At 42.4% G+C, this 21,180-nt stretch overlaps 1 protein-coding gene across 1 annotated transcript in view; it reads left to right on the top strand.

The window, feature by feature from the left end:
* Nucleotides 1–357: 357 nt before the first annotated feature.
* Nucleotides 358–21,180, top strand: part of Dhtkd1 (dehydrogenase E1 and transketolase domain containing 1) — a 34,849-nt gene continuing 14,026 nt past the window's right edge. Inside the window, exons 1-10 of the mRNA XM_042686187.1 lie at nt 358–590; nt 5,074–5,229; nt 6,954–7,165; nt 8,117–8,311; nt 11,464–11,733; nt 12,877–13,048; nt 14,636–14,834; nt 16,885–17,197; nt 18,026–18,110; nt 18,933–19,072. Coding sequence (XP_042542121.1) covers nt 434–590; nt 5,074–5,229; nt 6,954–7,165; nt 8,117–8,311; nt 11,464–11,733; nt 12,877–13,048; nt 14,636–14,834; nt 16,885–17,197; nt 18,026–18,110; nt 18,933–19,072 — 1,899 coding nt within the window. The 5' untranslated portion in view covers nt 358–433. The remainder of the gene's footprint in view (nt 591–5,073; nt 5,230–6,953; nt 7,166–8,116; nt 8,312–11,463; nt 11,734–12,876; nt 13,049–14,635; nt 14,835–16,884; nt 17,198–18,025; nt 18,111–18,932; nt 19,073–21,180) is intronic.

Genomic DNA, 21,180 nt, shown 5'->3' with positions numbered 1-21,180 from the left:
ACTTGGGGATAGATTATTTTATTTTATTCTTCCTCCCAATATCCTTTAAGTGTCCCTTGTGTTCTGTCATTAAAGTACACTGCTTTCTGGGGTGATGGGCGAGACCCTGTACGCTGCACGGAAATGCCCAGTTATGTATAAGTCTGCTTCAGGCTTTCCTCCCAAGTAGGAGTCCAGCCAGACTTTGCCCGGACCCCTCCGATCCTGGGCGTGGCTTCGTCGCAGCTTCTGATTGGCTCCTAGAAGCAGAGCCCAGGGCCAATGAAACGCGGGGGCGTCGTCTCGTGGGTGGGGCTCTGGGCCAGGCGTGGCGTGGCGCGCTCTGCAGCTTGCTCTGCAGCTCCCTCCGCTCCCGCCCGTGGACCCCCCCAGTCTTCCCGCGGCCACCGCTTTTCTTCCAGCCGCGGCTCCAGGGCACAGGACCAGGGCGGACATGGCCTTGGCCACCGCGGCCGCTGCACGAAGGACTCTCCTCTGGTCCCGTCCCCTGCTCCCCAGGCGCGGCTACCAGACGGAGAGGGGTGTCTACGGCTGCCCGCCCAGGAAGGCCGCGAGCCGCGAGCTCCGGGACGGCCCGGCGCGGCCCCCAGGTCGGAGTGGGGACCGGGGTCGCTGGGGTGGGGGTGCTGTGGGGGCGGTTGTTGGGAGTCAGGTTGGGGAAACAGACCTGGGGCCCTGGGGCAGGAGGGTGCGGGTGTGACTCAGCATTGGTTCCACTCTTAGGTAGTCTCGAACTTTCCAAGTTGGGTCCTGGTTTGGGGAGGATTTCTGTTTTCTGTCCGTCCATCGTCCATAAACTCGGAAGTGGGAGGCAGGATCCCAAGTTCTAAATGTAACCCCAGCCTCCATGTCCCGAGTCTTCCTCGGGGCCCACGTGTGCGTGGGCATGTTGGGGTGCCAGCCCGGGACAGCCCCTGGGGAGAGGCAGGATTGTTGGTTGTGGTCTTGGACTAGGATGGCATTTATCTGTGTCGGTGACTACCCAGCCCTCAGCTTGAATTCTGCTGAACCTAGAACAAGTTGCTGCTGATTTTAGTGGAATAGCAGGCATAAACATTCACTTTTGACATCCTTGTTTGCATGCTCACGTGTAAGACCGTGGGTTCTGCCAATTCTCTGCACTTTGGCAACCAGCTATGGCCCCTCCCTGGATTTTGAACAGTGAGGAGGGAAGGTTTTCTGAAGTCATTCATTCTGTCAACATAAATCCCCAAACTTTCTTCTTCCTCTAACTGCTGTTACCCACCCTGTCAGGATAAGTCTTCACGGCTTAAGAATAAATTCATGCCTTTGACATCCAAAATTAAGTATGTAGGCTCTTTGTCTCCCCCGAATAGAGGACAAATACAAACAATGTGAGAAAATATTTTGCATCTTTGAAGGGACAAAGAGTAGATCAATGTGAAAGATTCTTTTCGGCTTGTGAGCTCCTGACCTTTGAATGTTGTATCACACTCCGGTGGTAACTTCAGGATTTTGCCCTTTCTTCACCTTAGGGAACATCTAAAAAAAAAAAAAAGAAAGAAAGAAAAAAAACTGTTTTCTCCTTAGGGAATGCATTTTGGCCAACATAGGTTGTAAATCCTGATTTAGGTTAAGACTAGGTATATTTGACTTTTCAAATTGTTGTACTTTTCAAATTTTTCTTATATTAGGAATCGAACTTAGGGCCATGTACCTCTGAGCAACTTCTTCAGCTTCCTCGGACTTGTTCTCTAGCCCTAACCCTAACTCTAAACTTCAATCTTAAGTATGCATTAATAGTTTCAGTGTTTCAAATACTGGTTCCCAGCTCTGGTCCTTCCCTTTTCCCCAGATTGAGGTGAGTTTCTAGAATACTATTTTTTTTCTCTCTCTCTTATATAAAGGAGGGTTCTGGGAGGGAAGAGCAAAATTAATTCTAGAGACAATTTTTTCCCCTAGAAGCAGTTGTTTGTGTCGCAGTTGCAGGATCTGATTTAAGGAATTTTGTTGGGAAGGGTAATAACTTTAATTTTATGTTTTTAAAATATTTTGAGTAAAATGTAGAGGCTAATGGAGTAACATTTCCAAATTACCACTATGTGTAGATATGGCAGCTTTTTTTTCTTTCTGTGTCAGAAAATTCCTGTTTTAGAATTGTTTTTGTAAATTATTCTACTAGGCTGTGTGGAAGGAAGGAGAAAAGAGAGTTATATATTTGACCTCCAGTAGCATTGTTTTGGTCCAAACATGGTCAATATCCACACAAGCCTGCGATATAGATGGAAAAGCTGTCTTTGTGTGTAGGGGGAGTGAATACTGAGGGTTGGAACTTCAGGCGGCACATTTTCAGCTTTTTTTGTTGATAGAGTCACACTTCCCAACCTAGAATCATCTCTCCCAAGTGCTTCTTATTTTTCAACCTTGCCAGGCTCTGCATTCTAGGCTCTGATACCACAGAGAATCCATTCTTGTTTTGTTTTTTTCTTTTTTTGGGTGGGGGGGGGAATCATGGGGCTTGAACTCTGGGCCTGAACACTCTCCCTCAGCCCTTCAGCTCAAGTTTAGCACTCTACAACTAGAGGCACTGCACCATTTGTGGTTTCCTGAGTGGTTTATTGGAGATAAGAATCTCACAGACTGGCTTTGAACCATGGTCCTCAGATCTCAGCCCTCTGAGTAGCTAGGATTACAGGCGTTAGCCACCGGTGCCTGGCACAAGAATCCATTCCTGTTAGCAAGGCTAAATTTCCATCTTTGTTGAAATGGATAGCTCCAACTTCTTATTTCTTACATAGAAATAGAAATAGGCTTGGTTCTCTGCAGTTCACCTACTAAATGGTATGTTTGAATTTTGCCTGTACAATCAGGAGAGTAAGCCCTTTATGTATGGGGCAATATACTATCATTATGCTTTGTGAAGATAAAGATTTTCTTAATTTTTCCTTAAATTCTGTGTAAGCATATGTTTATGGTTAATCTTGCAACTGAAATAGGAAGCAGTCTGACAAGGCCAAGGATGGCTTTAATTTTTTTTTTCATGATGTGTGCAATTTGTCATGAAAGGTACTATCTTGGTATTGATGAGTTAGTGTTAAGAATGCTGTATGTTACTTTTTTCTATTGGCTGGCAAAGTAAATGAAAGGACAATGAAAATGGACACATCAAAAGTCACACAGTGCTGAAATCCCAGTACGTGGGATTCAAATGTAAGAGGATTGCAAGTTCAAGGTTAGCCTGAGTTACATAGCAAGAATGTATCTCAATAAACTACTAAATAAAGAACAACAACAAAAACTAACTTGGTGGCTGGGCTCGAGGTAGAGCCGAGACCTTGGGAGGCTGAGGCAGGAGGATATCAAGGACAAGGCCAGCCTGGACTGCATAGTGAAGTGGGAAGAGATATAGGTAGGTTATGGAGCCTCCCTGCTCTTCTTCACCCATCATTGATGTCTTTTCTACATATGTTTATCTTGGTTAGAATTGGTGCTTGCAAAGGATGACCACATCATTCACTAACACTTCACTTGTACTCAGACTTAGAGGAAATATTGAATTTGATTGTAATGGCCTTTTACATAGCAATGATTTCACTAGATAAACTTTGACCCATGAGGATTGATTGCTTTTTGTAGCTAACTTGATGATGGGTGTAAATCTCGGTTGTCAAGTAAATTTTATTTATTTATTCATTTATTCAATATTGAGGTCTGAATTTAGGTTTTCATGCTTCCTTGCTAGGTACTTGAGACAACTCACTAGTCATTTTCCTTTAGTTATTTTTTAGAGAGAGTCTGGTACCTGGGGCTAGCCTTGAACTACAACTCTCCTACCTCTGTCTCTGTGTATATAGGGTTTACAGCTATGAGCTTCCACACGTGCTTTTATTTATTTATTTATTTATTTATTTTGGTTTTGGGGATTGAGAGTCTGGTGCATTGATTTGGAATTTATTAAAAAAATAGTAATTTACAATGGAGATGGGTTTAGGAGTTGTGATTCTTGGGTATAAAGAATTACAAAGAAAACATAAAACTATATGTCAGTATTTAGAGCCCATCACGAGATTAAAGAGGATTTGATCTGTTGGAAGCCAAAGTACTCTTAGTGATTTATAGCTCTGCACTCAGCTTTGGTAGTGATTGAGGTTGTGGGACTCTTTATGTTGGAAATAATAGGAATCGTTACTGCAGTTATAAAGAAAAAGCTTCAAAAAAATTGAAGAGCTGTATAGATTTGCAAAGATAAAGAAAATCAAATTCTGGAACACGAATGCAGAACTAAAAAGTATAATAGTTAAGCATTTTTTTTGGGGGGGGGGAGGGGGGAGGGCCGGTCATGGGGCCTGAACTCTGGGCCTGGGCTCTGTCCCTCAGCTCTTCAGTTCAAGGCTAGTGCTCTACCACTTGAGTCACAGAGCCACTTCTGGTTCTCTAGTTGTTTATTGGAAATAAGAGTCTCACAGATTTTCCTGCCGGGCTGGCTTTGAATTGTGATCCTCAGATTTCAGCCTCCTGAGTAGCTAGGATTAGGAGTGAGCCACTGGCAGGGTTAAGCTCTTATACTTTAAAAAACAAATGTCTTGCTGAGCTCACATCCTAGCCACTCAGGAGGCTGAGATCTTAGGATCATGGTTTGAAGCCAGCTGGGTCAGGAAAGTCTGTGAGACTTAACCCCACTAACTACCAAGAAGCTGATGTGGAGCTGTGGCTGCAGTGGTGGAGTGTTAGCCTTGAGCAAAAAAAAGAAAAAAGAAAAAAAAGCTCAGGGACAGCGCCCAGGCCCTAGGTGCAAACCCTAGGACTGGCACACACATACACACACACAAAAGGTCACTTTCCATTTTTCATTATACACATATGAATTTATGTGTATCGTTATTTTTACAAGTCTGTACTCATTTTCTTATTTATATGACTTTGGCTGTCATATAGAGAAATAAGGTTTATCTGAATTCTGATAGAATTTAGTCTTGAAAATCACTGGCAGATGTGGTGAGTAGAAATAAGGTATTAACAAGGTGGAAGGCTGCAGTGTGAGCTTTAGAAAGCTAATTTTTGTGATTTGTGGGCATCTCCTTAACTGCACTGTTTTGTTTTCCTCTTATCTAGTTGATCATGGCCTTTCCAGATTGGTGGCAGCATACTGTGAGCATGGTCACAAAGCTGCCCAGATCAACCCTCTCATCACTGGACAAGACCTGCTAGACAAGGTGCCTGAAATCCAAGCCCTCGTGGAGACACTGCAGGGACCCTTGACCACCACAGGTAAGAAAGTAGCTGGGAAGGAGAGAAGAGGAGAACTGCCCACCCACATGAGGCAGGGTTCTTTTGGATGTTTGTGGAGAACTTACACATTTGAAGAGCTGAGGCCTCCACTGAGCTTCTCCAATGAGGAGAAAGGAGGGACACAGTTGTCTTCAGGCAAGACTGGCCTGGAGGTGTTCTTAAGAGAGGGCCTGTTTCACGGGCTGGGAAGGTGGCTCAGTGGTAGAGTGCTTGCCTTGCATGCATGAGGCCCTGGGTTCCATTCCTCAGCACCACATAAGCAAAAAGAAAAAAGCCAGAAGTGGCGCTGTGGCTCAAGTGGTAGAGCTCTAGCCTTGAGCTGAAGAGCTGAGGGACAGTGCCCAGGCCCAGAGTTCTGGCACCATGACTGACAAAAAAAAAAAAAAGAAAGGGGGAACTTCATACAAGTGCCTGTAGCTCACACCTGTAATCTTAGCTTCTCAGCAGGCTGAGATCTGAGGTTCACAGTCAAAACCAGCCCAGGCAGGAAAGTCTAAGAGACTCTGACCTCCAATAAAATACCAAAAAGTTGCAAATGTAGTTGTGGCTTATGTGGTAGAGTGCTAGTCTTGTGCAAAAGAAGCTCAGGGACAGCACCCTGGCCCTGAATGCAAGCCCCAGGACTGGCATGCCCACGCGAGCACGCACACACACACACACACACACACACACACACAGAGAAAGGTTGTTTTTTATTTTCCTAGTTTTACTATTTCATAGTCTTTGACCATTTTTTTTTTTTTTTGGCCAGTCATGGGTCTTGAACTTGGTGTCCCTCAGCTCTTCAGCCCAAGGCTAGCCCTCTACTACTTGAGCCACAGAGCCACTTCTGTATTTTTTCTGGTGGTTAATTGGAGATAAGAGTATCACAGACATTGCTGCCTGGGCTGGCTTTGAACTGCGATCCTCAGATCTCAGCCTCCTGAGTAGCTAGGATTACAGATGTGAGCCACCAGCACGTGGCTTTTGACCATATTTTAAATTTTGTCTTCAGAATAATCTAAATAAGGTTGCGTTATAGCTCAGTGATAACCTACTTGATTATATGTGAGGCCTTGAGTTCATTTTCCCACCAAAAGAAAAAAGTATAACTGAATATCAATTATGACTTAATTTATTATTATTATTATTATTATTATTATTATTATTATTGTCAGTCATAGGAACTCTGGGCCTGGGCACTGTCCCTCAGCTCTTCAGCTCAATGCTAGCGCTCTACCACTTGAGCTACAGTGCCACTTCTGGTTTTCTAGTGGTTTATTGGAGATAAGAGTTTCACAGACTTTCCTGCCCGGGCTGGCTTTGAACCGCGATCCTCAGATCTCAGCCTCCTGAGTAGCTAGGATTACAGGCGTGAGCCACCGGCGCCCGGCAATTTATTAATATTGAAGTGCTATGGATTGAAGTAGTTCTTTCAGTATATTCCAGAAAACTTTTTTTTTTTTGGGTCCGGTCGTGGAGTCTGAACTCTGGGCCTGGGCACTGTCCCTCAGCTCTTCAGCTCAAGGCTAGCGCTCTACCACTTGAGTCACAGCGCCACTTCCGGCTTTTTTCTTTTTTCTTATGTGGTGCTGAGGAATCGAACCCAGGGCCTCAGGCATGCAAGGCAAGTGCTCTACCACTAAGCCACCTTCCCAGCCCTCCAGAAAACTTTCTGCATGGTTAATGATTTTTTGCTATGATCCCTTTGATTCATTCCCTAGGATTATTGAACATGGGCAAGGAAGAAGCCTCTCTGGAGGAAGTATTAGCCTATTTGAACCAGATCTTCTGTGGGCCAATTTCTATTGAAACTGCCCAACTTCAGACCCAGGAAGAGAAAGACTGGTTTATGAGGCGGTTTGAGGAGCTGAAAAAGGAGCCATTTACCACGGAAGAGCGAAAACATCTGTCAAAATTAATGTTAGAATCTCAGGTATGAAAGTAGCACCTTGTCTCAATAGGAGAGGTCAAGTCTCTCCCTACAATGATAACTACTGAAGGGAAAAATTTACAGCACTGACTCTGAATTTGCTTTAACTTGCCTTCATTGCTTTAATATAGCAGACAATACAACACACAGCACTTTATTCTAAGTAGCAGCGTAATAGGACCATCAGACATTTAAGCTTTTGTTTCTCCTAAGTCACAGTATTTTATGCTGGATGCTGGTGGCTTACACCTGTAATGCTAGCTACTAAGGAGGCTGAGATCTGAGGATCATGGTTCAAAGCCAGGCCTGGCAGGAAATTCCATGAGACTCTAAATTGGAAACTGGAAGTGGCACTGTGGCTCAAGTGGTAGAGTGCTTGCCTTGAGCTGAAATGCTGAGGGACAGCACTCAGGCCCAGAGTTAAAGCCACTACCCCTGCCCCCCCCAAAAAAAAATAAGTATTTTTTGTATTTGTCTAGTTACTTTATAAAAGACAACAAAGTCCTTAAGTGCTTTTTTCTCTTTGTCTTCTCCATGGAAGAGGCTCTGGATATAAATTAGTGGAATAGAATCTCTAAAAGAAGGGTGATCAAGATTCACGCATGTTTAGATGACACCAAGCTTCTTCCCAATAATTTTGACGGTTGGATAGTGGTCTTGATTAACTAGTACTGTAGAAGCCTCTACTAAAACACTAATTAAAAGAGGCACAGAGATCTCATCTCATAACTAGTCCCTAGTCTAGAGCACATATGTAACAAGGTTCTCTGAATAAGTTGATTTGCAACCCCCACTGTATCCTTGGCAGAGCTGTCCATGAGTTACTTATGTCTCCCTGGGATAGGGAATGGGCACAGCTCTGGCCACTGGCGTATTGTGGGATCGTGTCACAACACACATAACTCATTTGTCTTTCACCTGAGCAGCTAACATGTCTGACTTGATGTTCCACAGGAGTTTGACCACTTTCTGGCCACCAAATTTGCCACAGTGAAGCGCTATGGAGGTGAAGGGGCTGAAAGCATGATGGGCTTTTTTCATGAGTTGCTGAAGATGTCAGCCTACAGCGGGATAACTGATGTCATCATTGGGATGCCCCATCGAGGGAGGCTGAATTTATTGACAGGCCTTCTGCAGTTACCTCCAGAGGTGAGGTTGTTTTCTGTGTTTCTTCCCAATACTGTGCAGTGCACTGAAACGCAATAAAACTGTGGGAGTCGTTGCCCTTAGCAAGTCAAGTAAACATCTGAGCAGTGGTCCAGGTTGTGAATGGGCGAAATTTAATGCTGACAGCTAGAACTGATATTCACTACTTGGGTTGTTTTAATGTGTGTTTTTGTATGGACGCTTTCTCCTCTCAGGGAAGTTAAAGGATGATGGAAATAGAACTGAATTTTATCCTTTGACAATACCTTTTTCATTTAATACCCTTTGTTCAAACAAAGTATGCAATTTTATACAATTCTGCAAGAAGTCATGCAAAGTTTATAGTTATTGGATTATAGTAGAATTAATACTACATTTATCTCAATGACCACCAAAGTGAGTACTTTATTTTTTATTTATTTATTTATTTTGGGTCCGGTCATGGGGCCTGAACTCTGGGCCTGGGCGCTGTCCCTCAGCTCTTCAGCTCAAGGCTAGCGCTCTACCACTTGAGCCACAGCGCCACTTCCGGCTTTTTTCTTTTTGCTTATGTGGTGCTGAGGAATTGAACCCAGGGTCTCATGCATACAAGGCAAGCGCTCTACCGCTGAGCCACCTTCCCAGCTCAAAGTGAGTACTTTATAAGTGATTGGCTCTTGGTATCTCTGTACAGTCCAACTTAGCTGCTTTTTACATTGCCCAAAAGATTTGAAGTCAAGAATGAAGTGGGCCTGAACTCTGGGCCTGGGCACTGTCCTTCAGCTCTTCAGCTCAAGGCTAGAGCTCTACCACTGGAGCCGCAGCGACACTTCTGGCTTTTTTTTTTTTCCTGCTTATGTGGTGCTGAGGAATCGAACCCAGGGCCTCATACAAGGCAAGTGCTCTACTACTGAGCCACCTTCCCAGCCCAAGAATGAAGATTTTTATGTCAAGGACCCATCAGAGAGATCTAAAATTGAAGAATTTTATCCTTATACATGGATACATTTCAGGATAAATTTATAGGCCAAAAGATTAAAAATAATTATAACTGTTAAATGATTTGTTAAGAGGCTGGGAATGTGGCCTAGTGATAGAGTGCTTGTCTAGCATGCATGAAGCCCTGGGTTCGATTCCTCAGTACCACATAAACAGAAAAAGCTGGAAGTGGCATTATGGCTCAACTGGTAGAGTGCTAGCCTTGAACAAATGAAACTCAGGGACAGTGCTCAGGCCCTGAGTTTTGTCAGGCTCTGAGGATTTGTCAAAGTTAGAGTGAACCAGAGCTCAGAGAATGATGTATTAATCTTCAGACCTTTAGAAAATTCATGTGGTGTTAGTTGATTATAGTGGTGTACTCTTGGTAGTCTCAGCTAGTGGTGAGGTTTTGGCTGGAGATCACTTGAACTCAGGAATTCAAGGCCAGACTGGATAATATAACAATATGTTGTCTTTTAAACACATTTCTCACATCTCATTTGTTTTGATTTTTTAAAGGCTAGTTGCTTATCCTAATTACTCAGGAGATTGAGCCCTGTAGAATCACAGTTCAAGGGTAGCCTAGGCAGAAAAGTCCATGGGACTTCACCTCCAGTTAACCAGAAAATCCTAAAAGGGAGGCTTGTCTCAAGTGTTAGAGCACCAGCTGTAAGTAAAAGCCAAACAAGCATAAAGGCTTGTGTTTAAGCCCAGTACCAGTGGGCATCACACAAATACTCATACACAAGGACTAGTAATTGAGTCAAGGTAGAATATGCCAGACTAAACTGATTGGCAGATACAGACATATGCTTAAGTAGGTACAGAAATTCTTAAACCAAAAAATGACATTCCTAAGATCACTCAGATAAAACAGTCTTACAAGATGAAGAAATTATAAGAACATACCTATTCTTTATTGTATATAGGACAATTAGAAGTTGTTCAAAGCTAGAGAAAGTTCTAGGTATTCAAATAGTTTGGCTAATTTAGAATTTAGGTGTTTAAATCTTAGTTTTGGATCCAGTTTTGTCACTTATCAGTGAAGGACTTTTGAGAATGTATTGTTGATTTTCAAAATGGTTTATATATCTGTGTCATAGAAGACAAAAATGAAGTAGGAGCTCATATATCAAGAAATCTTTCCAGAATTCCGTGGTATAATCTTCAGATATGGCTTGAGTTAAGCAATATACATAATCTTTTATCTAAGTGGAATTGCATTCTATTTTACTGGTTTCCTCTTTTTTTTTTTGTAGTATTATGATTTGAACTTAAGGCCTTGTATTAGCTAGGCAGGTGCTCCACTGCTTCTAATCTTTTCTTGTTCACTGGCTAATCATTCCTAGGCATGAGTCTGGACTATGATCCTCTTAATTTTTCTTCCCTCTGTAGATGGGATGACAGGTACAACCAGTTTCCACACCCAGTTTCTTCCACTGAGATGAAGTCTCACAGACTTTTCTGTTCACTCTGGCCTGGAACCAAGAGCCTTAGCCTCTTACATATCTAGGATAACAAGTGCATGCTATTGTACCCAGTTGAGAATGGATCTTGTGAACTTTTGTATCTGACCTGGCCTTGAACTCACAAACTTTCTGATCTCAGCCTCCCAAGTAGCTTGGATTATAAGCATGAGCCACTGGCATGCAGACTAGTTTCTTTCTTTTTTTTTTTTTTTGGGTCCGGTCGTGGGGCCTGAACTCTGGGCCTGGGCGCTGTCCCTCAGTTCTTCAGCTCAAGGCTAGCGCTCTACCACATGAGCCACAGCGCCACTTCCGGCTTTTTTCTTTTTGCTTATGTGGTGCTGAGGAATCGAACCCAGGGCCTCGAGCATGCAAGGCAAGCGCTCTACCACTGAGCCACCTTCCCAGCCCAACTAGTTTCTTTTTTACTTTTAACAAAATTGATACAGAATCCTATTGGCAAATATATTATAACAGGTATATTTTTAAAAAGTTTTTCTAATTGAAATCTGCTTGCTATTTTCCTCTTAAAATGTTCTTCTTAAAATGTTAGCACTTTACTTGATTCTGAAGATCACCAAATAACTCTGAGCCACACCTGGATAATGACTATTTATAATAATTACAAATACATTTACATCATCGTTATTTTCATTGTATTTAAACTAGCCACTTTCTCCCTAATCTCCATTGTGATAAAAAAAAAGTATCATTTTCCTATTTGTCTAATAGCTGATGTTCCGTAAAATGCAAGGCTTAAGTGAATTTCCAGACAATGTCTCAGCCATTGGAGATGTCCTGTCTCACCTGACATCGTCTGTGGACCTGGACTTTGGTTCCCACCGTCCGCTCCACGTGACAATGCTGCCGAACCCCTCACACCTGGAAGCCGTTAATCCCGTGGCTGTGGGGAAAACTCGTGGCAGACAACAGTCTCGGCAGGATGGGGACTACTCTCCCAATGATTCAGCTCAGCCTGGGGACAAAGTCATTTGCTTACAGGTACTTGTAGTTTCAGGAAGAGAGGCCAGAGGTTGGGAAAACCAGGGAGCAAGAATGTCTGGGTTAAATAGATCTGAAAATTAGAGGAAAGTGAAATCACATTTTAGGAAAAGATGATTTCTGCAGTTGTCTTAAACTTTTTCTTCTGAGATCTTCAACCCCATCATTATTTTAGATGTGAAAAAATCGCCCTTCTTTACCACATTATCTACCAGAGTTTGTAATGATATTCTGATCTAGCAGGCTTGGAATGTTCTGGAAACTTAGCACATGGGAGAGATTCTTTCACAGTATTTCATTTTTCTTTAAACCCACCTTCCATTTGCATGTGACATTCTCTTCTCCTGTACCTTCTTGTGTTTGTCATGTTCATGATATTACAGTGAAGATTAGGTGATGGGAGCAAGTGTAGTCTCATTTCCTGGGCAAGGTGGCTAGGGAGAGGGAGAGCCCAAGTGGTGTGCTATTCCTCTGTTTTCTTTCTTTTTTTTTTTTTGGGTCTGGTCATGGGGCCTGAACTCTGGGCCTGGGCGCTGTCCCTCAGCTCTTCAGCTCAAGGCTAGCGCTCTACCACTTGAGCCACAGCGCCACTTCTGGCTTTTTTCTTTTTGCTTATGTGGTGCTGAGGAATCGAACCCAGGACCTCGTGCATGCAAGACAAGCACACTACCACTGAGCCACCTTCCCAGCCCCATTCCTCTGGTTTTACAGACTATTTTCTCGCCAGGTTTCCTAGAGCTGAGATTCTCTTTGTGCCTCTGTAAGTCCCTCCCCTTACAGGATGCTGTGGAAACTACAGTGTTTGCTGCATGGACCAATGGCACAGGGTGTGATGGGGAGGGGTGGGTTAACTGATGGTGATGGGAAGTGAAAAGAACAGAAGGAGCATCTTTGAAAGCTGCCTTTGACATCAGGCTGACCAACCAGTCCAAGAATTCCTATAATCTGCATACTTTGAGGAGAACAGGAGAATAGTGATAAAGCAGTTGCTTTTATATTCTTATTAGTATTTTATTTTAACAAAGAAAAAACTTCTTGTTTTCATTTCTTAGAACTCATTTTGTTCTATTAGTATTTAAAAGCATTTTAATCTAAAAACCTAAACTTCTTAATTCTTCATGTCCCTATCCCCCTGTGTTTTAGGTTCATGGTGATGCATCTTTCTGCGGTCAAGGAATTGTTCTTGAAACATTTACACTGTCTAACCTCCCACATTTCAGAATTGGTGGCAGTATCCATTTGATTGTCAATAACCAGCTGGGTTACACCACTCCTGCAGAAAGAGGAAGGTCTTCTTTATACAGTAGTGATATTGGTATGTAACACGGCAGGATTGATGTTGATTGTTCTGAAGGATATGGAATTCTTAGAGAAACTTGTAGGTCATTGAAAACAGTGAGTTTTATTGCATTTCCCATGTTAAAATTTGGATCAGATGTGGTTAGCAATTATTCAGTTTTCAAGTTAGTATTACTCTTACAGTCTGAGTGTGGTATTTACTACTACTACTACTACTGCCATGATTATTCTTATTTTGTGATTTTTTTGGGATCAAACACTGGACTTCATGCAAGCCATGCAAGTGCTTGACCACTAGCTTTGCTTTCATCCCTGAGTTTGCTCTTGAAATCCAAGGAAATAATAAAAGGATAGAGTTTATAGAGTGTCCTGTCTCAAATTCCTTCAGTAGCCCTTTCTGGTAGAAGTCAGAGAATAACACAGTAACACAGTACAATACTAGAGAATTACCTTTAGAATATTCAAGCTTGGAATGCCAAGAACTTAGTAAAAAATAATATGTTCAATCCTAAGATTGGTGAGGTAGCCTACTGAGAATTAAAATGTAAAGATCAACTGTGTGTGTGTGTGTGTGTATACTGGTCCTTGAACTCAGGGCCTGGCTGCTGTCCCTGAAGTTTTTGCTCAAGGCTAGCTTTCTGCCACTTGAGCCACAGTTCCATTTCTGTCTTTTTGGTAGTTAATATGAGAAAAGCCTTATGGACTTTCCTGCTCCAGCTGGCTTTGAACCAAAATCCTCAGTTCTCAACCTCTGCTTGGCACCTCTGCTTGGCAAAAGCAACTTGTTTTAATCTATAAATATAAGCAGTCTTGCTGGGCGCAGGTGGCTCATGCCTGTAATCTTAGCTACTCAGGAGGCTGAGATCTGAGAAGCGTACATCAAAGCCAGTCTGGGCAGGAAAGTCCGTGAGACTCTTATCTCCAATTAACCACCAGAAAACTGTAAGTGGCGCTGTGGCTCAAGTGGTAGAGCACTTGCCTTGAGCTGAAGAGCTGGGGGACAGTGCCCAGGCCATGACTGACAAAAAAAAAGGGCAATCAGATCTTGTATTACCCATTCCTGTTTTCACAGAACCTGTTACAAGAATTGCTGGCTAATAGAAACTCTTCGTTTTTGTACCCAAAGCTTAGATAGAAGCCTTTTAGAATTATCTATGGGAACTGTCTTTGTAAATAGTCTGGTAGAGAGAGTGCAGAACTAGTCTAGAATTTCTCTTTGAAGTAAATGTCTTTTCCTAGGATGTATTCTTTAATGACTCTTCTATCTCAGGAAGAAAGGTAATAGCAATTGTAATAGCAAAAATAATGTTAACTATTTTGTATCAGGCATTATGATGAAGTTTTAATACTGTGTTTATTAGCTCATATAATCTTGACATTTCACTAAGAGGCAGAACTGCACTCAGATTTATAACTTACCAAGTTTATACAAGATTATACAAGAAGTGATGGATCTGGGACTTGTCACTGGACTTGATTCTCACCAACCAAACCAAACTTCTTGAGTACAAATGCTGTCTTCCTATTCAGGCAGTAGGTCTTGGGGGAAAGGCTAATGTCATTCTAAGTGAATTGACCTTCATCTGTGTACTTCCTTCTTCAGGGAAGCTTGTAGGCTGTGCTATCATTCACGTCAATGGAGACAGGCCAGAGGAAGTAGTCCGGGCCACACGACTAGCTTTTGAATATCAGCGCCAATTCCGGAAAGATGTGATTATTGATTTGTTATGCTACAGGCAGTGGGGCCACAATGAACTGGACGAGCCTTTCTTCACCAATCCAATCATGTATAAAATCATCAGGTACAACCATAAACCTTCATTTGATATGCCTTCTGACTGCATAATGCTTGCATTCTTGCATCTATCTATCTATCTATCTATCTATCTATCTATCTATCTATCTATCTATTTGCAGTGCTAGGATTGAAGTCAGGGGCTTTACACCTACCACTGATCAACACTCCCAAACCCTGTTAATTTTTAATAGATACTCTCAAGTATATGGGCAATTCTCTTAGTTTCCTTAGGACATGAGACTTTCCAGAGACAGCCCTGAACAAACTGGGATGGTCACCATAGGTCACATAGTCTTCAAACTCCATTTGCTTGTTGAATGAGGAAGGGCAGCTTAGCAACTCACTTAGCAGTTGGGAAGACTAAGGTAGGAGTACTTGGGCAAAGCCTTGCTTGATGCTCCTTAGTATGATGCTGGTTGGATCAGGAATAGGACCTATGATTCCCTTCTACAATCCATAAATATGGACCTACTTTGAACCTTGGTGAGAAATAGATGACCATTTCATAGTGGCTATTTAAGCCAGTAATTGGCCATTTGAGCATTTAAAGTGTGGTCAGTCCTGATGGACATGCGCTGGAAGTGTAATACACACACCATATTTCAAAGACTTAGCATGTAAAACGGAAATGCTAAGTAGCTCAATAAGACTTTCTATACTGATCTGATATTGAAATGACAATTTGGGAGTATATTGGCTAATACTTTAAAATATCATAATAAAGCTGGGTGCCAGTGGTTAGTGCCTGTAATCCTAGCTACTCAGGAGGCTGAGATCTGAGGAGCACCGTTCAAAGCCAGCCCGGGCAGGAAAAGTCTATGAGACTCTTATCTCAAATTAACCAGAAAACCGGAGGTGGCTCTGTGGCTCAAGTGGTATAGGGCTTGCCTTGAGCGGGATCACTGTGTACCCTGTAAGGGTACGCAGAGTAGATAAAGTGGTCAGCTTTGAAAATCACTGTCCAGAAGTTGCCAATTTGTAGGAAAACTCCACTAGTTTCTACCTGAATGTAGACAAAAACTTATAATGGCAAATTTGTTTCTCTTGTTTATCTGGAAGAGCTTGTTACTCATGAGCATTTTTAATTGATTAGTTAAAATTTGATTAATGTCTTGTTAACTTACTGAGGTGAAAATTGATATAAGGTAAAATTTACTACAGTATTTCAAAATTGCAGTACATAGACAACATTCTTTCTTTACTTTACTTTATTTACTTATTATTAATTTACTTATTAATTTAGGTTATTGTTATTATAGAGATGATGTACAGAGGGATTACAATTACATGAGTAAGGTAATAAGTATAAGGAATAGGTATTTCTACAATACTTGGAAACTTCAAGGTAACATTTTCAATAATGAGTTGAATAATCCAGGTGTGTGTGTGTGTGTGTGTAGTGTGGGTATGTACACATGCTTGTGTGCGTGTGTGGGCATATCTGTAAAATCAAGACAGGATGCTGAGACAGGAAGATCACTTGAGGCCAAGATTTTAAGATTAGCCTGGACAATGTAGCAAGATGGTCTTTAAAAAAGAATTGAGGGCTGGGAAGGTGGCTCAGTGGTAGAGTGCTTGCCTTGCATGCATAAGGCCCTGGGTTTCATTCCTCAGCATCACATAAGCAGAAAAAGTCAGAAGTGGCACTGTGGCTTAAGTGGTAGAGGGCTAGCCTTAAGCTGAAGAGCTGAGGGACAGTGCCCAGGCCCAGAGTTCAGGCCCCAGGACCGACAAAAAAAATGAAAAATATTATAAACTAATGTGATCTAACAGACTCAGATAAACCATTTTTCTGAATAACAGAAAAATATACATTCTTCTCAAGTATATATAAAACACTGTCCAGGAGAGACTGTGTTAGGCCATAAAATAATTCTCAATACACCTAAAATAGAAAATATAGGAAATATTCTTCAAACAGTGCTTCTATCTAGTTCCAAGACATTTCCTAAGTGCATTTTAACAGTGATAATGTCTTTCATAATAATTGTCTCGTCTCTGCCTCTCTTGGAATTGTGCATACCAGATTTTTTTCCCCCTTCTCTTTCTCACAGGGCCCGAAAAAGCATCCCAGACACATATGTAGAGCACCTCATTGCCAATGGGCTCATGACCCAGGAGGAGGTGTCTGAAATAAAAGCTTCCTACTATGCCAAGTTAAATGACCACTTAACCAACATGGCCAATTACCGACCTCCTACCCCCCACCTGCAGGCCCACTGGCAGGGCCTGGTTCAGCCGGAAGCATGCATCACTACCTGGGACACAGGTGTGCCCCTTGACCTCCTGAGGTTTATTGGCATGAAGTCTGTGGAGGTCCCGAAGGAACTGCAGGTGCACACTCACCTTCTAAAGATGTATGTTCAGGTAGGAGCCTTGAAATCATCTGTTACTGCCTTTTCTGCTTGCTCAGCAAAGGAACTACTTGTCCAGTCTTTTCAGCTGCTAATTTCTTTGACAAGTACTTATTGTATATAATATTAGTTCTAGGAACTAAAACCCAGTGTTCTTTTGGTGTTGAGAGTCAATTCATATTTTCCTGACTTTAGCCATTTATTATTTATGCATTTTTAATATATGTACCCAGAAGATCTATTTATTGTAAGAAAAATACAGATTTTTTTCCAATTAAAATGGAAAACAATAGAAAAAACCTGTTTATAGGCAGGTGCTGGTGGCTCATGTCTGTAATTACAGCTACTCAGGAGGCTGAGTTCTAAGGATTGCAGTTCAAAGCCAACCTGGTCAGGAAAGTCTGTGAGACTCTTATCTCGTTAACCACTTAAAAACTGGAAATGGAGCTGTGGCTCAAAGTGGTAGAGAGTTAACCTTGAACAAAAACAGAAACAAAAAGCTTGGGAACAGTGCCCAGGCCCTGAGCTCAAGCCCCATGACTGATCAAAACAACAACAACAACAACCTATTTATAATTTTTTTGTGTGCCAGTCCTGGGGCTTGAACTTAGACCCTGAGTGCTGCCCATGAGCGTTTTTGCTCAAGGCACTCTACCACTTACGCCACAGCTCCACTTCCCAGTTTATAATTTTTCTCATACTTTGATATATCTGTCTGTACTGTTTTTATTTGGCATTATGTTTTTGTTACTTATCTTGCTTTCATTAAAATATAAAAACCTATATTAAAAAAGGATATGAACGATTGGAAATTTCTTTTTCTTCCCCCTCATGTTTACAGTCTAGAATGGAGAAAATAAAGAATGGAACAAATTTAGACTGGGCCACAGCAGAAACCCTTGCACTGGGCTCCCTACTTGCTCAAGGTAAGATATTTCTGTTTAGCTTCACAGCTGGAGAGAGCACTCTGAATGTTATTTGTTACATAGAGCCTATATGATTTCCTAAATCACAACTCATGTTATTTCCATTGTCTAAAACATGTTCGAAAATATGCTTCCTGAAAGTATTGCCTAATCACAGCACAAGTTATGTGGACAGCCTTTATTATTAGAGAATAGATAATAGAATAGTTATACCTAGAAACATGGGACTCATGGTTGGATTATTGAGAAGATATTTTTCTCTAAAAATTTTAGAGCAACTTATACAATTTCACTTTAAGTATAAATTTGGTTGGGGAGGGGTTTAATGGGGCTTGAACTCATGGCCTGGGCACTGTCCTTGAGCTTTTCTGCTCAAGGATAGTGCTCTACCACTTTGAGCCACAGTTCCTACCTTTTGGTTAACTGGAGACAAGAGTCTACTGGACTTTCCTGCCTGGGCTGGCTTTGAACTGCCTTCCTTAGATCTCAGCTGCCTGAATAGCTAGGATTATAGGTGTGAGCCACCAGCGCCTGTCTTAGACTTTTGAATATAGAACAGATAGATTTTTAATAAGGAAAAGCTATCATTCTAAGAAAAATCTCAAAATAAGCCAATTTACAACACCTATAGAATCCCAGCTACTCAGGAGGCTGAAACAAGAGAATTGTATGAATTCTGGAAGCCAATTTAAGGCCAACTTAAGCAACACAGTGAGCTTCTGTCTCAAAAAGAATTAGAGTTACCATGTCTTATTACCAAGGCTATCATGGATACCTTGGTTTATTGTTTGCTTATTTTTATTTTGTACTTGCCCACCTAAGGTTTTAATGTCCGCCTAAGTGGCCAAGATGTTGGCCGTGGAACTTTTAGTCAGAGGCACGCAATGGTGGTTTGCCAGGAGACCGACAACACCTACATCCCCCTGAACCACATGGATCCTAACCAGAAGGGATTTCTGGAGGTAGGAGATTTCAATATGTTATTATTGTAAAGTCCAACTGCTAGTTATTACACTTACAGAATTCTTTTTTTTTGGGGGGGGTCTGGTTGTGGGGCCTGAACTCTGGGCCGGGGCGCTGTCCCTCAGCTCTTCAGCTCAAGGCTAGCGCTCTACCACTTGAGCCACAGCGCCACTTCCAGCTTTTTTCCTTTTGCTTATGTGGTGCTGAGGAATCAAACCCAGGGCCTCAGGCATGTAAGGCAAGTGCTCTACCACTGAGCCACCTTCCCAGCCCACTTACAGAATTCAAAACCAGATATTGGTAACTTTTTGCCTGATATTTTTTAAAAATAAAGGTTTTGAATGAGAAGACAGTGTAGACATATAAATTTAGAACAGAATTAAAATCAAGAGAGTAGCCTAGAGCTTGATGTCAGGAAGAGGTTTATTAGTGACATAGAGGCTCTCCAGCTACTCATCTGTAATCATGTAAATGTTAAATGGGTATACATTTTGTCAATTTAAAATTAACATGATCAAAGATGTGAATAGTAAACCATCATTTTCAGCCTGCTTAAAAAACAAACAGCCAGGGCGGGGAAGGTGGCTCAGTGATATAGCTCTTGCCTTGCATGCCTGAGGCCCTGGGTTCGATTCCTCAGCACCACATAAGCCAAAAGTGGCTCTGTGGCTCAAGTGGTAGAGCGCTAGCCTTGAGCTGAAGTGCTGAGGGACAGCGTCCAGGCCCAGAGTTCAGGCCCCACGACCGGACCCCCCAAAACAAACAAACAAACAAAAAACCCCAAAAAACGGCCAAGTGCCCAGTGGTTCACGCCTATAATCCTAGCTACTCAGGAGGCTAAGATCTGAGGATCTTGCTTCAAAGTCAACCATTCAGGAAAGTCCAGGAGACTCTTGTTTCCAATTAACTATCAAAAGCCAGAAATGGACTGTTGCTCAGAGTAGTAGAGCACTAGATGGAAGTACAAAAGCTCAGGAACAGTGCCCAGGCCCTGAATTCAAACCCCAGGACCAACACATAAGAAAATAAATCAGTAAACGAACTTGAGTGTCAGTGATTCATACCTAAATCAAGCTGCTCTGGAGGCTAAGATCTGGAGGATCATGGTTTGTTTTCATCTCGGGCAGAAAAGTTATGAGACTCCATCTCCTAAATGACCAGTCAAAACTAGGTTTGGAGGTGTGGCTGAAGTGGTAGAACAGATCATTCATGAGGCTCCGAGTTCAAACACCATTACTGACCAAAGCAAAACCTCCTATTTCCTCCAAGTAAACTTGTTCCTCAGATTTGATGGGTGTTTCTGGGAGCCAGTCTGTGAGCTCTCTAGCTCGTTCCTCCCTACCTCTTTTCCTTCCTTCCCTCCCCTGCCCTCCTTCCCTTCCTTCTATCCTTCCTTTTTCCTTTCCTTCCTCCCTCCCTCCCTCCCTCCCTCCCTCCCTTCCTTCTTCCCTTCCTACCTTCCATCCTTCTTTCCTTCCTGTCTTCCTGCCTGCCCGCCCGCCCACCTGCCCTTCCTCTCTCTCACTCTCTGTCTCTCGGTCTCTCTTTCTTTGTTTCTGTGCTGGTACTGGGACTTGAACTCAGGGCCTGGGTGCTTTAAGTAGGAAGAGATAATGAAGGAGGTGAAAAAAGGCAGAGGTGTATGTCAAGTGGATGGTACAAACTCCATTTATACCACTTACACCAAGCTGAGAAATGTGCCCGTCTTTTTTTCTTTTTTTTTGGTCCAGTTGTGGGGCCTGAACTCTTGGCGTGGACGCTGTCCCTCAGCTCTTCAGCTCAAGGCTAGCGCTCTACCACTTGAGCCACAGCACCACTTCCGGCTTTTTTCTTTTTGCTTATGTGGTGCTGAGGAATCGAACCCAGGGCCTCATGCATGCAAGGCAAGCACTCTACCCCTGAGCCACCTTCCCAGCCCTCTTTTTTTCTTTTTAATTAGCATATAAGTTATAACAAATTAGAATTGAAAGATAAATTATGCATAACCTCCCATGCTAGTAGATAACCTATTGCCATCTTTACTTATTGTGTTTGAGTTACCGTCTATTGAGATCACACTTTTTTCCCCCTTGTCCCAATACTAGGACATAGAAGAGGGTGATGGCTA

This window comes from Dipodomys spectabilis, unplaced genomic scaffold (genome assembly GCF_019054845.1).
Source record: "Dipodomys spectabilis isolate Male_0828 unplaced genomic scaffold, ASM1905484v1 ptg000096l, whole genome shotgun sequence".
Classification (NCBI taxonomy): Eukaryota; Metazoa; Chordata; class Mammalia; order Rodentia; family Heteromyidae; genus Dipodomys; species Dipodomys spectabilis.
This window is presented reverse-complemented; position numbering and strand designations above follow the sequence as displayed.